The sequence below is a fragment of the Ascaphus truei genome, chromosome 2 (genome assembly GCF_040206685.1).
Source record: "Ascaphus truei isolate aAscTru1 chromosome 2, aAscTru1.hap1, whole genome shotgun sequence".
In the NCBI taxonomy this organism is placed as follows: Eukaryota; Metazoa; Chordata; class Amphibia; order Anura; family Ascaphidae; genus Ascaphus; species Ascaphus truei.
In genome coordinates, this window is record NC_134484.1 from 331,110,530 (window position 1) to 331,125,962 (window position 15,433).

Genomic DNA, 15,433 nt, shown 5'->3' on the forward strand with positions numbered 1-15,433 from the left:
AGAAACAAAGCTTTCTCACACCCAGAGCAGTTGGGAGAACCTTAGCAGAGGCAGCAATCTCTAAAAAGGGAGAACTGAAACATAGAGCTAGAAGGAAATAGTTTGGACTGTACGAAGTGACAGGGAGAAAGGAATGGCCCAAAGCCTGAGGGATAGAGAGAGGGGGGTTGCTAAGGCAACCGACAGAACCAGAAGAGAACTGAAAAGGAGACATAACCTTCTCCTTTATATATATATATATATATATATATATATATATATATATATATATATATATATATATATATATATATCCTATCTCGGGCTATCTAAAATAGCTGACCATGCAGCCTCTGTAGCATGCCTTGCTATCACCAAATCACACCCTTTACCAGCTGGACAATCTTAGCTCATCACGCACTCCTTTTCTCAAAACGTAACTCTTAAACTCATTGCAAATTGTCATCATTCCTTATATTACATGGGCTCATGCCGAGTTTAGATTTAACTGTGTTTAGTTGGCTGGGGAAATGGTTGTAGGAGCAGTCAACAGATACACATATTTTAATATATAAAAAAATATTTATTATACAATATATATAAAACTCTACGCCTGGGCTTGTCACTTTTTTGCTGTATACTGTATATAACAAAAAAACTAAAAAAAAAATCTTGGTTTAAACTCCTCTATCTAAAGATCTGCGTTAAATGTAGAACCCTTTTTGGACTAGTTTATGACATCACGCACAGACTCAGACAAATAAAATATTTTTCAGCCTCTGTGCAAAAAGTTACACTTTTCATTATCTTTCTAATGGGCACCGTTGTTGGTGATTGCAGGTCAGTTGCAAAATCACAGTAATCATGAATGTCTCTTAACTGTAATTATTATCACATTGCTGGTTACTATTGGAGCTGTGGGAAGAATTTGATCACATTTGTGAATATTAGACATTTGTGAGTTACAATGCCAAGCACTAGTCTCACTCGTGACTAAAATTAACCCACAATGGCTGTGCTCGAGATGTCTACAAATACTCTTACTTCTAAGAGACTATAAATAGGATACAGGTGAGACAGTGTTGTGCCTCACATACTGTGGTAAGCCATTTACAGGAAATGTGGGGAAATGTGTTTAAGTGTACAGCTTCACATATTTGTAACTTTCTTCATACATTTTACTCCTACTGTCCCAACCTGTCCCTCAAACGCTGATTTGATTGTAAACTTTTTAGAGAAGGAGTAGTCTGTCATAACAAGTAAGACCATTGCAAATAGTCAATAATGTGTGTAATGTTGTGCATATACTTGTAAAGAGTAGAGTCATGGAGTTCAAAAGTTGTGATAGATATAGGCAAAAACCCCACTCAAGTTTGTGAAAGTAGTTAACTTTATGGCTAATGTGCAAGACTTAACAAAAAACAGTCACCAGAAGTGAGTTTCACCACATTTAAAAATTTTCGTCTCGGCTTTATTAGGCATTGCTACGTTATACTTGTAACAAAATTTGCAAATGCACCAAATGTTCATAAGTGGCAAATATATAACAAAACAGAACTATAAGATTGTTACTGGCATTTACCCAAGTGAATGTTTAGCTGCCTTTTCATCCCAAAAAAATAAACACAATGTGTGCGAAACAAACTTGAGTACTTTCTCACATCTCTACTCGTTTTAGGGTTGATTATCCATTCAGATGAACAACTGGCACACTCTTCTCCCCAAATTATTTTGGCATCATAATTTAGAAAGGCTGTACAGCAACCCCCATTTAAAACACATTTATTAAGCAGAATATGCTGGTTTCTAATTTTGAATGAATAACTCCTGTAACCACTAGGGCTGAGAAAAAAAAAAATATATATATATATATATATATATAGCGTGGTAGTACTACGCACTCACGGTTTGTCAGTGGAGGCAGATGCTCGTCCCATAAATGAATGTAGACATAAAGTAACAAGGGGGATCCTGATGACAAAGAGACAACACACCACAGCTTGAGTGAGAAAACAAAGTGTATTGTCAACACAGGGCAGCCAACGTTTCGGTCCTCGCAGAGGCACTGCCCTGAGAAAGGTCCCTCTGTGAGGACCGAAACGTTGGCTGCCCTGTGTTGACATTACACTTTGTTTTGTCACTCAAGCTGCGGTGTGTTGTCTCTTTTTCATCAGGATCCCCCTGGTTACTTTAAATATATATATATATATATATATATATTAGAAAATGTATCTTTCCTGGGCTACCTATTATGGAGAAAAATGACCACAAATACCAGATGTATTGCAGTGATGCTCCAGAGTCTAGTCTCTCAATGGCACTGGACAAAGTCAGCCATGTACTGTACTCACTTGTGCTCCATAGCGTGCTCTTCCACATCAGTTTGTCACACTGGGGGTGATTGATAGCAAGCAATTACAAGCTGCCTTCAAACAGTTTGCTTTAGGCCAGTCAACTCCTCCCAAGTCTCACAACACCAGCATCTCCACCAAGTACTGTAGTACCAATTCCAATAACCAAATGGTTTATTTCTATGCCTATACCCTATTTCTACTCATTACAGTAAGACAACGTTGAAAGAATTTGCTGAAGTTGGCAATATTGTTAACAAAATTTCCAGTGAATAATAGCTAGTACTGGGCACATTTTGGCAAATTTTATTCAGATTCGCAATATTTTCTTTTGCCACAAAAGCATTTTCAAACTCTAGTTAAAGGCTTAAATAATGTAATATCTGATGTAAATACCGTATATCTTCATTCCATTTCAGATAGTTTTTTAAATTTCTGTTAATGTGTGAAAGAATGTCAGCGTTGTCTTATTCTTGTCACTTAGAAATGTATATTATGATCTCCCCTTTTGCCACATTTGTTTCCGTCACAACAGAATGGTTAAACCATTCATCTAACATTTCAATTATCTAACACACACCGGATTTTCCTTTCTCTATAGCTTGCAAGACGTTGTTGGAAATGATGCTATATTAAATGTTTGCAAAAGTGAGGATAGTAAAGATGAAGCCAGCAAGATGCTTGCTTTCTTTTTCCCAAATTTTAACAAGCATAAATCTACAGAGCAAGCGGAAAGGACACTGGCTATTATCAGACCTGATCTATTAAGAGAGAAGAAAGGTACAGTATGTGTTTGTGTTATATAATTAATGGCATATGGTATGTATGTACCAGTATATCTTTATTTATATAGCGCCATCCATGTACATAGCGCTTTACAGCAGTAATACACGAGACATAATATTATAACACTTAATGGGAATAAGTGTTTCAGGCATAGAAGGTTTAATAGGAAAAGGAGTCCCTGCCCCGAAGAGCTTACAAGCAAAGTGGTAAGTAGGGAGAATTTACAGAGACAGTGGGAGGGTGTTCTGGTAAATGCATTCAGATGCAAGGGGCCAAGGTCAGTGCATATGAGATGGACCATGATTCAGCTACCAGGAAGTAATACATTGAGAGTTACCGCTCGTTTTCAAATATGTTTTGGGCATAGAGTTATGATGACAAATACATGGTTACAAAATACATAGTTACATTCAGTAAGTAGAGTTATACATTATTTACAAGATATTGCATGCACAGTAAGAGATAATATATGTTATAGGTGTATATAACAATTACAGACCAGATTCAAATGTGAGACAGCTTTAGTTTTGAAAGAACTTAGACTGGTGGCGGCTGTGAGTCTCTCCAAGAGACTGTTCCAGTTGTGGGGTGCACGGTAAGAGAAGGTGGAGCGGCCGGATACTTTGTTGAACCTTGGGACCATGAACAGTCTTTTGGAGTCAGATCTCAGATGATAAGTGCTGCATGAAGTAGGGGTGAGGAGCTTTTTCAGATAGACAGGTAGCTTGCCCAGAAAGTATTTGAAGGCAAGACAGGAAAGATGAACTTTGCACCTAGACTCAAGTGATGACCAGTCTAGTTATTTGAGAATTTCACAGTTTTGTGTGTTGTAGTTGCATTGGAGGACAAAACAGCATATTGAATTGTAGAGGATATCAAGTATGCTAAGGTGGGTTTGGGGTGCCGTGTCATATACTATGTCCCCATAGTCTATAATTGGCATTAGCATCCACTGTGCGATATGCTTTCTGACCAGCAGACTTAGGGAGGAATTGTTCCTATATAGTACACCTACTGTAGTTTGGCATAGGTTTTGGATGTCAGGGTATCAATGTGTAACTCAAATGTTAAATGGGAGTCAAACCGTATGCCCAAGTATTTAAAACTAGTAATGGGATAGGATGGTATTAGTGTTGGTTCTGATCTGGAGCTCATTCATTGGAAGCATAAAAAAGTTAGCCTTGTGTCCAAATACCATTGTTACAGTCTTGTCAGTGTTTAAAAACAGTTTGTTTTGGGAAATCCAATTTTCAATTCTCTAAAGTCAGATTGAAGTACGTGTTCGAGGTCGGAGAGCTAGGGCTGTGTGCATATGATATTGTCATCCACATACATGTGTATCGAAGCTCCCTTAAAAGCTGTAGGAAGATCATTGATGAACACTGAAAATAGTAGGGGCCCCAGAACAGAGCCTCGCAGGACACCGCATGTGATATCCAAGGGATTGGAGTTAGAGCTTGCGATAGACACATGTTTGTATCTACCTGATTAGTAGGAATGAAACCAGTTTAAATCATGCTCACTATTCCAGAGCACTGGAGTTTGTTTAGCAAGATAACATAATCAACAGTATCAAAAGCCATTGCAAAATCTAGAAATATTGCACCAGTAAGTTGTCCCAGTTCCATTCCACACTGGATCTCATTGCAAACATTTAGTAGGGTAGGTACCGGAGAGTGTTTGGGGCGAAAGCAAGATTGGAACTGGCTAGGGAAATTTGTTTTGGTATAGTAATCGCTTAATTTGGAGTGAACACATTTTTCCCGGATATTAGATAGTATTGGGAGAAGAGAGATTGGCCTGTAGTTTGAGACAGTGTTTTTGTCCCCACTTTTGAAGATTGGGACAACTCTGGCAGTTTTCCATGTCTTAGGGATATGGCCTGCAGACAGAATAGAGTTGACTAGGGAAGCAAGCAGTTTGCCAATGGCTGGGACACCAAGTCGTAGGAGCTTAGATTGCAGTAAGTCAGGTCCACGTGGGCTGCTTAGTTTTAATTTGAGGAGCACTTTGATAAATGTGGACAGTGTTGGGAAAGGATGGGGCTATAGGGGTACTCTCAGAATGAGGTTAATGTTTGTAGTTCGGGTTGCGTTTCGCTAATAAGTTAGTAGCACACCCCACAAAGTATTCATTGAATGCATTTGCAATGTCAGTGGGAGATGACTTTCCAGAAGTTAGCTGGATTTGATATATTCTTACGAAGATTGTCCAAGTAATATTGTGCTTTTGCGTGTCTTGTTTGCCTTGTGCACATATTCCGCAGGCATCTGTAGTTAATATCCTGGGTAGTGCCAGTTACTTTGTAACTTTTCCACAGGCATCCCTAAGATGGTTCAGCGCAATAAGGCCGGTTGTAACCCACATAAGGTGGGCCCCCATACTCTTATTCTTTGTAGAGGAGAATGAGTATCACAGAGTTTTAAGAACTCGGATTGGAAATAGTCGAGTGCAGAATCGGGGTTTAGAAGTAACTCGATTCTATATCAAGAGCAGCTGGTAAGGTCAGCCATAAACTGTTGTAGGTTAAAGTTTCTAAATGTTCTAGGAACTTTAGGGCATGATGATTTTCCTTACACAGTACACTATTGCATGATCACTGAAAATGTCAAGAAGGATGCCAGAGGATTTGATTCTGATGGGATTAGAGGAGAGAATCCAGTTTAGCAAGGAATGGTTGTGAGATTTCAGGTTTGTCCATGTGGGTTGGGAAATTAGTTGCGTTAGGATAAGTGACTTGCGTTGTATCGGGATTTTGTTGTTTTTAGGGTTGAGCCAATTGTAGTTTAAATTTCCAAGAACTAGAAACTCACTCTTGTCATTCAGAGAGGAAATTGAGCCAATAAACTGGGTGATATCAGTCAGGGTCTGTAGTGGAGTTTTAGGGGGCGGTAGATGCTAGCAATCAAGATGGGCTTAAAAAAGGGGAGGCAGATTTGGCAGCTAGGATTTTAAAAGAGGGTGATCTTGGGGGCAATTTAGCAGCGTAAATTGTAAGGTGTCTGCAATATAAAATAACACCCCTCTTCCTCTTCTTAACCTGTCTTTCTTAGGAATGGAATATCCCTGAATGGCAATAGTTGCATCAAGGGTTTTAGGAGTTAACCATGTTTCTGTGATAATGATGACTTTGGGTTTATGCATAAGGCAGCATGCCCTCAGTTAATCCAGTTTGGACAGCAGGCTCTGGATATTTATATGGACAACAGATAGACTTTTTTTGGAATTTGAAGGAAGTATTCTCAGGGGTATGGGACACAGTTGAAAAGGGGGGGCCTGGGTTAAGTTCAATATCCCCTGCTAAAGAGAGTAACAGTATAAATAGAAATTTGAGTAGTTGTTTGCAAGTTGTACATTTGGGATGTTTGCCATTAGAATGAACGGTGGTTGGTGTGCTGGTTTTCAGAGTTCTCCACCAACATTCAGTAGATAGTTCAAGGCTTTTGAGTAATCCAGGGTGTATGATATTGGGTGTGGGTCAGAAGGGAGGAATTTGTGGTTGATAGAGAGATTAAAATTTCCATGAGGCCACAAGAAAGAACAGAGTTGAGATAACTAGCCGGTTCATTATCAATGAGGTATATGTGACCTCATTGAGCCAATGAGTGTGTGCAGAGTAAACTGCAGAGGTACGTCTTTTCCTTGCCAAAATGTTTTGCTGCATTTGCAATGCAATGGTCTGTTCAGGGTTTGCAGAGGGATTTGTGTGTGTGTGTGTGTGGGGGGGGGGGTGTTATACGGGAGATGCAGTTGTGTGCAGTCAAGTGTTGGGAGAGGCTGCAATAAATAAATAGCAGGCTAACAGTCATGGGATAATAGTGTTGTCAGATAAGCTCACCGTTTGTTGCCTTGTGTAGATGAGTTTGCAGACAGATCCAGTCCCCAGTCCACCTCTAATCAAACTATAGTCTAACTATATATTTTCACTTAAAGATGGTCACTTTAAGATACAGCACTCTTAAGATGCTAATGCTAAACCCTGCTAATGCTTCCCTTAAACTGGTATTTGATTTATACATATGTAGCCATGACAGTAAGGCCTGGTAAGTTATGGGCATGCCAGCAGTAATCATGGAGGTTTGCCCTCATACCCTGGTGAGGTGCCCTATGTATGGATGGGAGTGGTCACATGCTCTGAATCCATGGTTAGTGATGTCAGAGTTGTGCCAGCCCCCAGAGGATACATAAGGCACAGCACTGCTCAAAAGTTAGGTCTGTGAGGAGTGAAGTGGTTAGTGTGGTTAGAGGTTGCTGAGTTACGAGACAAGGAGCAAGCCTGAGTGCAGGCTTGGGAGGAGACAGATTATGAGACTGTGACCAGGGAGCTGGCACAGGAAAGATATCCCTGCGGGGATAGGGAATCCACCAATTAAGGGAAGATACACCTTTCAAAGGGAAGTGCGGTGAACAATGGAAGGCTAAGAACATCCACTGTGAAGGGCAGCTGGCCCACCGTACATCAATAAAGATGATCCTGTTCAAATATACTCTCGTGTGTAAGTGTGGAGTGATTACACAGAGAGATGCACCACAGAGGAGTTCCTCACCAGGACCATCCACAAGCGGACGCTGGGATCCTGATGAGGTGGAGGCGCTGCACTGGATATAGGTAGGACTCAAGCACACTACCTCAGCTGCCTGTCTGGCGGGCAATCCCCATACACCATCATGCGGGAGACTCAGGAGTCCTGTTGCCAACAGGTGCACCATCAGACACTACACTGTAATGGGGACTGGTTAGACTACAGGGGCCAATGTGAGATTGGGTGGGTCAGGCTAGGCCAGAAAACCCGTTACACATATAAACAGTCACATGACCTCCCCCCGATAAATCTGCCTGTTATAAGCTGGACAATTAACAGCACACAATTAACAAATCAACTTTTCCTATTCTAAATATAACAGAGATCAATAATACAGACAGTGTGGGTGTTGCTTTAAAACAGGGGGTTACAGATGAATCAGTGGGTTAAAACATATCTGTTACCATTACACTATTACCATGGCCCAAGTACAGCTGTGATCATGGCCAAGCGCAGCACAGGGGGAATTTCCCTTAAGGATTAACAAAGCAGGGGTTCCTGCTTCTGAATGGGACTCCCGCTATGTTAATCCTACTGGGCCGCCCCAGTTTGGAAGAGGTGTGCAGAGAAGCGATCCCTCTCTCTGTGTCTCCCTGCACAGTTCTTACTGACAATCATGCTGTTTTTATTTTTAGTATATAGGATTGAAGCAGGGGTCTCCGGAGCAGAACCACATTCATTTCAGGTCCAGGGACCCCCTGCTTTGCGATGTACAGGCTTCTGTATCGGGTGCCGGTATTTCCTGCCAGTCCAAATGTCCTGCGTCACATGACCTGGCAGAGGTAAGTACTACTGTTATTTACTATAGGGTGATGTGGCTATTGACTGCTTTTGAATGGGGAAAAGCGCTATTAGCCAGATCTGGCTAATAGGGCTTTTGCCCATTACTATGTATTTTGGGGGTGTGGAAGGCAGGTCGTTGGGGTTACTGGGGGTGGGTAGTAGGGGGTCCATTGATAGCCATATTGGCAATATGTGCCCCCGTTGAGGGCATAGATATCTACAGTAACAATCAATGGAATACATGGCTAGTGTTTGTTTTCATTGTATTGTAATTTGTATTCTATTTAATTGTAATGTGCAGACCTGTATATTTGAATGGGCAAAAGTGCTATTAGCCATATTTGGCTAATAGGGCTATTGCCCATTCCTGTGTGTGGTGTTGGTGGTAGAGTGGGTGGGTGAAGGGGATAATTGCTCTAGAGTAGGTGGTTAGGCCTCCCGTGGGAGTAGCGGGAGGGGTTGAACCCTTGATTACCTTAGTGGTAGTAATTAAGGCTAATTAGCTAACTAGTACAGTATATAAAAGAAAAAACTGCGCCCCTTAGATTATATCTCTCACCTAAAATATTCAATTAATTATATAAATATATGTATACATAAAATATTATATTAGGATGTCAATTTATAATATTATAGATAAAAATCTACACAATAATAAACTGCAATAAATGACTGTATTAGTGTGAGCTATGACTTAAGTACCAATGTATAAAAAAATTAATTGTTTGTGTCCAATAATAAAAATATATGGTCCTATGTAAAAATAAAAAATATAAAAAATGTAAACTCTGGATACCGGCTGCTCTCTGCAAGGAACCAACGACCTCCCAGTGAATCTACAGAAAGACAAAAAAAGAAAGAGCCCGATCCTAGTGTAATATGAAACAAAACATTTAATAACCAGACCTAAATTCAAATAGATGTAAACTCACAAACAAATGTGAAAAAAATGCATGTAATGAGTATACTCATTCGCCAACTGTGGACCTGCTTTGCGCTTTTTTTTTGGTCTATATATATATATATATATATATATATATATATATATATATATATATATATATATATACATATATATATATATATATATATATATTTTTTTTTTCTGGATGTCTGCTTCTTTGCACACAGACAAGAGCCAGCACAGGGTCGATATATTGAGTAATTTATTGATCCACGATACTTGTGATCAGCAAGGAGCGTTATGCAATGACTCTGGTGAGTGCAGTTCTCACTGAGCTTCTTATACATAATTACATACATTGGCTAACATTGGTTGCTAAGCAGATTATAATGATGTCACTCAAACATTCACAGCAACAAGGCATAGTCCAAATCCCCCCCTGGAGCAAAGTTCATTCTTGCAACAACATGCATACTTACAGAAAAGGTTAAAGAAGACAAGATGGATGCCTGTGAAACAACATGGATTCCACTTTTCAGATACCCCTCAAGTCTCTATATATAGTTGTATTTACATTTGCATATTTGCTTTGCTATGGAGGTTTTTTGTCACTTTTTTTACTCACCATAACTTAACTCAGTATGGTAAACCCCATCCTTTAGCTTCTCTGCCTACCCAGTTTACCAACCCCACACTGATGAGACCCATAAAGGTCAAAACAGCTGTTTGTGGGTGGGTTTTCAGGGTATGCACCTTAACCCTGGCTGTGCTCAAAGCTGTGACCATGCAGCAAGCTTAAGCCTATAGGGAACCATGTTAAAAATGGTTTTTGAAGCAAAAAGTGGCACTGTGTGCTCCTTTGCATGTCATTCCCCAGAATCCCTTGCTGTGGAAGTGCTGTGTGCTAGGTGATAATGGTGAAAGGCAGGGTTGCAGACCTGCCTAAGACATGCAGATGAGCATACAGTTTGGTGGTGACATTGATTCTAATGTATTGGGAAGAAGATGATTAATTACTGGTGCTGAACTATCTAGTTCGTGCATGGGTTGTTGACTACAATCTAACAAATATGATGTATTTTCTGTTTGGGTGTTTTCCCTCAGTAATGTGGTCATTGCTTCAATACATGCAATCTCTTGCGTATTGAATATACATTGTTGTTCTTTATTTTGAATAGTGAAGTGTCTCATTAACGTGATTTTTCTAATGTATTTGTTTAAATCCACAAACAGATCAAATCTGTTTGGGAGACTGCTGGGTGCAAATGAAAGGCCCCTGGTCAAAAGTGAAATGTGATGTGTTGATAATATAAAGGTGGATAAATTAAAAATACTTCAGGGATTATTACTTAAATATACCGTATATTCCGGCGTATAAGACGACTGGGCGTATAAGACGACCCCCCAACTTATCCAGTTAAAATATAGTGTTTGGGATATACTCGCCGTATAAGACTACCCCTCTTCCAACGCACACACCAACCAAATAAAAATTTAAAAACATCAGATTTGATTTATATATACTGTGCCGGCCACGTTCGGCGCCAGCCCATAATGATGCGCGGAGCAAGACAGGCAAAAGTTAGAATAGGATGTGCCGGCACAGTATATTGAAATCAAATCTGATGTTTTTTTAATTTTTATTTGGTTGGTAGCCTAGCCGCATCTTCCCCTCCCCCTTCCTTTCCCCTCGCGACCCCCACACACACACAAACACACCACACATTCAATCACAAAACATACACATATCACTATACATATATATACACATACACACACACACACACACACACACATATCACTATACACAGTGTTCGACAAACCTATACATTTGCTCGCCCCGGGCGAGTGGATTTAACATCGTGGCGAGCTCCTATTGGCCCAAGCAGCACACGTTTGGTACTAGGTGGCGAGTAGATTTTTTGGTGTGGCGAGTAGATTTTTTGGTAATTTGTCAACCACTGACTATACATATATATATATATACATATACACACACACACACACACACACACACACATATATATACACACACACCACTATACATATATATATATATATATATATATATATATATATATATATATATATATATATATATATATATATATATATATATATATATATATATACACACATACATAATATATATATATATATATATATATATATATATATATATACACACACACACACACACACATATATATCACTATACATACATACACACACCACTATACATATATATATATATATATATATATACACACACACATCACTATATACACACACATCACTATATACACACATCACTATATATACACACACACACACATCATTATACACACACACACCATTATACACACACACACACACACCATTATACACACACACACAATTATACACACACACACACACACACCTGTACTGCTTGCAAAGACAGGAAGAGGAGGGCTTGTGTCTGTGTGCAGAGGGACGCCCCGCCTCCTTTGCAAGCACAGGGAAACAGCAGCAGCACGGAGCTTATGCCTGCCACTGCTCTGCTCTGCCCCCAGGTTTCGCCGCACAGATGGAAGCCGCGTCTGCCCGCACTTTGCCGGCGTATAAGACGATATCCGGCGTATAAGACGACCCCCGACTTTTGAGAACATTTTCCAGGGTTAAAAAGTCGTCTTATACGCCGGAATATACGGTAGTCCCTGTGGGCCTATTTCTTAGTTGTTCGGATCGGGCCCATCTCACCACGATAAGGCAAACAAAGAGTTAACTAGATAGCACAGCAAAAATCTTTGAAATGTATTACAAATACAGTCATGGCTTTATTTGTAATAAATAGGCTTGTTATTTAAATGTCAATATTTTTTGGTGTGCTATCTGGTTAACCCTTTATTTGCCTTACTGGGATAAGACTATCGGGGTAGGCTTCTGACCTTGAGCACCCATACAGTATTATATAGATCCATTTGTAATGTTTCATCTCACCACAATGCCAGCATCCACCCCCAGTTTTTTCTGTTGTAGAATGCCCCTCTTACTGGCCCTGCTGCAGCCCCTTTGATATCTTCAGCTCATCAAGTTCTTTCTGTAGTTTTTCCAAGGTACCCAGCACATACTTCACTGTAGAGTTTTCCTTGAGAGAAACCGAACCTTACCTTTCTTTTAGTTTGCCTGGCGTTCCAGGCTCTGGCAGCTCAGTTCTTTTCATATTCTGATAAGTTGATATCTTTATAACATGTGCAATATATCACTTAAGTCCTTTGGCTAGTATTAACTTATTGTATATATCTCCCTGCATAACATGCTGTTTAAACTGGTCTTTAGTCAAGGTGTCCTATTGGCTAGCTTGTGAAAATGCCTTTACGGCGAGCCAAATTAAGCTATGGCTTCCCCAACCTCTCTCAAATGGCTATGGAAAATATGATGATGCAAGTCATTGCGGGTTTCTGTTTCATAAGCATATTTTGTCAGCATACAGTAGTCCTCAATATTTATTCCGCTGTATATTTCTCAGGCTTTCCTTTGCAATAGCAAGGCTAGAATCTTCAAACGTGCTATAGTATTTGTGACCACCCATTTCTTCCCCCCAAGATAGACCAAAACAACTGGCTTGAGGTCGTGGTCTTCACCCATGAAATCAAATAACTCTGTCCCTGGTTCCTTCCCCTGTGGGCTCGTTACCACCATACTCTCAGGTTTGATCTTTATAATTCAATGAAATGCAACCATTTAACACTTAAAAATAATAAATAAAAATAAAAATAAATAAAAATAATGAATCCCACTGGATCACCAATTTGTACCGGACCATCTGGTTTTCCCATGAAACTCCCCCAAGCACAACCATGCTGGGTTTTTACAATGATCACTGACACAAAGTAAGGACTTCCACACCATCAGTGGAGTTCGGCTCAAACTTTCTCAAAAAGTCTATTAACAAGGTGGTAACAGGTTGCTTACAGATAACGCATAACTGTATGGACATACATAAATACATAAAAAAGCTAACACACATTTCTAATCAGTTCCCTTTCCCAGCTTTATAAAATTCCCTAGACAGGCCTGAAACCCTGATTAGATAATGAGTCACACACTGTGAGTGGTATTAGTAAATTAGGGAGTGCCATCAGAGCAGCTAGGTTGCATCACATGGAGGGAAGTACAGTACCTCTACCAGTGCTACTTTCAAACAGTCGTAACCCAAATATCAACCAGAGTCATCCACAACACATAAAGGCTTTATGCGCCACCCGTCCTTAGTAACGCTAAACCAAATAACATCACACCACACAAGGCTGGAAGAAAAGGTCACAGCTTTATTTTAACACTTGCTGTTAAAATCAACCAGCCTGCCCGCCAGCCCAGCAAGATCAATGCGATATGGGGGGGACATCCTTGCCCAGCGGCCAGCAATTGGCCGTGCTCCCTCCCCCTGCCCGTAGCATGTGCATGGGGGGGGAGATCCTTGCCCAGCAGCCAGCAATTGGCTGCGCTCCCTCCCCCCGCCAAAGCACTGTAAAATGGGAGGGGGAGATCGTTATCAGCCGATGTTGGGCTGCATCCCCTTCCCCTGCCGCCCCCAGGGTCAGCTTAGGCCCAGCCCTAAAGCTGGCGCCCAGCCTTTTACCAGCGTTGATTGGGCATTGGCCGGAATGGCCCTAAAGTCGGCGCCCCTAGCCTGCCGAGCTGTTCTGGGGGCTCCAGCTGACAGGCGGATCCTAAAGTCCTCGCCCCTTCTCCGTCTCCTGAGCTTGGCTGGTGCGGCAGCTCCGCTGTGACGAGGAGACAAACTGACTACTGACTAATCCGTGTGGTTGATTTGAAGTGCTGGTTGTTTAAAGTGTGTGCAGTTAGAACCAGAAGCAGTTTGAACAAGGAAGCGGTTAAACAGGGTATAGTATATTGAAGTACAGTTTACTGTTAGTACTTCTAAACTTCATAGTTGCTAGAATGAGCAGGATTGAAAATGCCACTCAATGCACATCTTGCCACATGTATGTGCACTTGGAGCAGCTGTTCCAAGGAGCATACCACTGTGAGAGGTGTGAGCGGGTGGTCTCTTTAGAGTCAGAGATTGCTGATCTGAAGAGGCAACTTGCAATATTGAGGGACATTGGCAATCTTGAAAGGGAATTAGAGCTCACTGAGCAGGCCCTTGCTTCGACTAGTGGTGCAGATGGTGGCGCTGTTAGTGAGGAGCAGGTAGGTAGCTTGGTTGCTATTAGTGAGGAGCAGGTAGGTAGCTGGGTGACAGTTAGAAGGTGAAACAGGGGCAATAGGGAGAGGCAGGTCGTTTCTGAGCTGACACATCCCAATAGATTTGCCGTGTTGAGTGAAGATATTGGGAATGTCGGGGCAGAAATGGCAAGGCTGGGGGAGACTAATTCCTCTAGCAGCCAGGGGAATAATTCCTCCAGCACAGTGGGGACTCAGGATGCTCAGATACAAAGAAAGATTGTGGTGGTAGGGGACTCCATTATTAGGAAGGTAGATAGGGCAATCTGTTGCCGTGACCGCATGAAACGAACAGTTTGTTGTCTCCCAGGTGCTCGGGTTCGGCACATTGCGGATCGGGTAGACAGATTGTTGGGGGGGGGCTGGGATTGACCCGGCGGTCTTGGTACACGTTGGCACCAATGACAAAGTTAGAGAAAGATGGAGGGTCCTAAAAAATGATTACAGGGATCTAGGCTAAAAGCTTAAGGCAAGCACCTCCAAGGTAGTATTTTCTGAAATGCTACCAGTGCCATGCGCTACCGCAGGGAGACAGTCAGAGATCAGGGAGGTTACAGCATGGCTAAGAAAGTGGTGCAGAAAGGAGGGGTTTGAGTTTTTAGAGCACTGGGACTCCTTTTCTGAGAGGTGCCATCTATATTCTAGGGACGGATTGCACCTCAATGAACAGGGATCTTTTGTGCTAGGGGGGAGAATGCTAAAAAGGTTGGAGGAGATTTTAAACTAGGATGGAGGGGGGACGGGAATGAAACAGATAATGAACTAAATGGAATCGAGGAGGATACAAGGTGGTATGGAGGTAGAATGGGGGCAAG

The 15,433-nt window shown here is 41.2% G+C and overlaps 1 protein-coding gene across 3 annotated transcripts in view; it reads left to right on the forward strand.

Moving 5' to 3' along the window:
- NME8 (NME/NM23 family member 8) overlaps positions 1-15,433 on the forward strand; it is a 150,313-nt gene that overhangs the window by 52,006 nt on the left and 82,874 nt on the right. For all 3 annotated transcript variants that reach the window (XM_075586638.1, XM_075586639.1, XM_075586637.1), the window contains exon 10: positions 2,932-3,110. In XM_075586638.1, the coding sequence (XP_075442753.1) occupies positions 2,932-3,110 (179 nt within the window). The remainder of the gene's footprint in view (positions 1-2,931; positions 3,111-15,433) is intronic.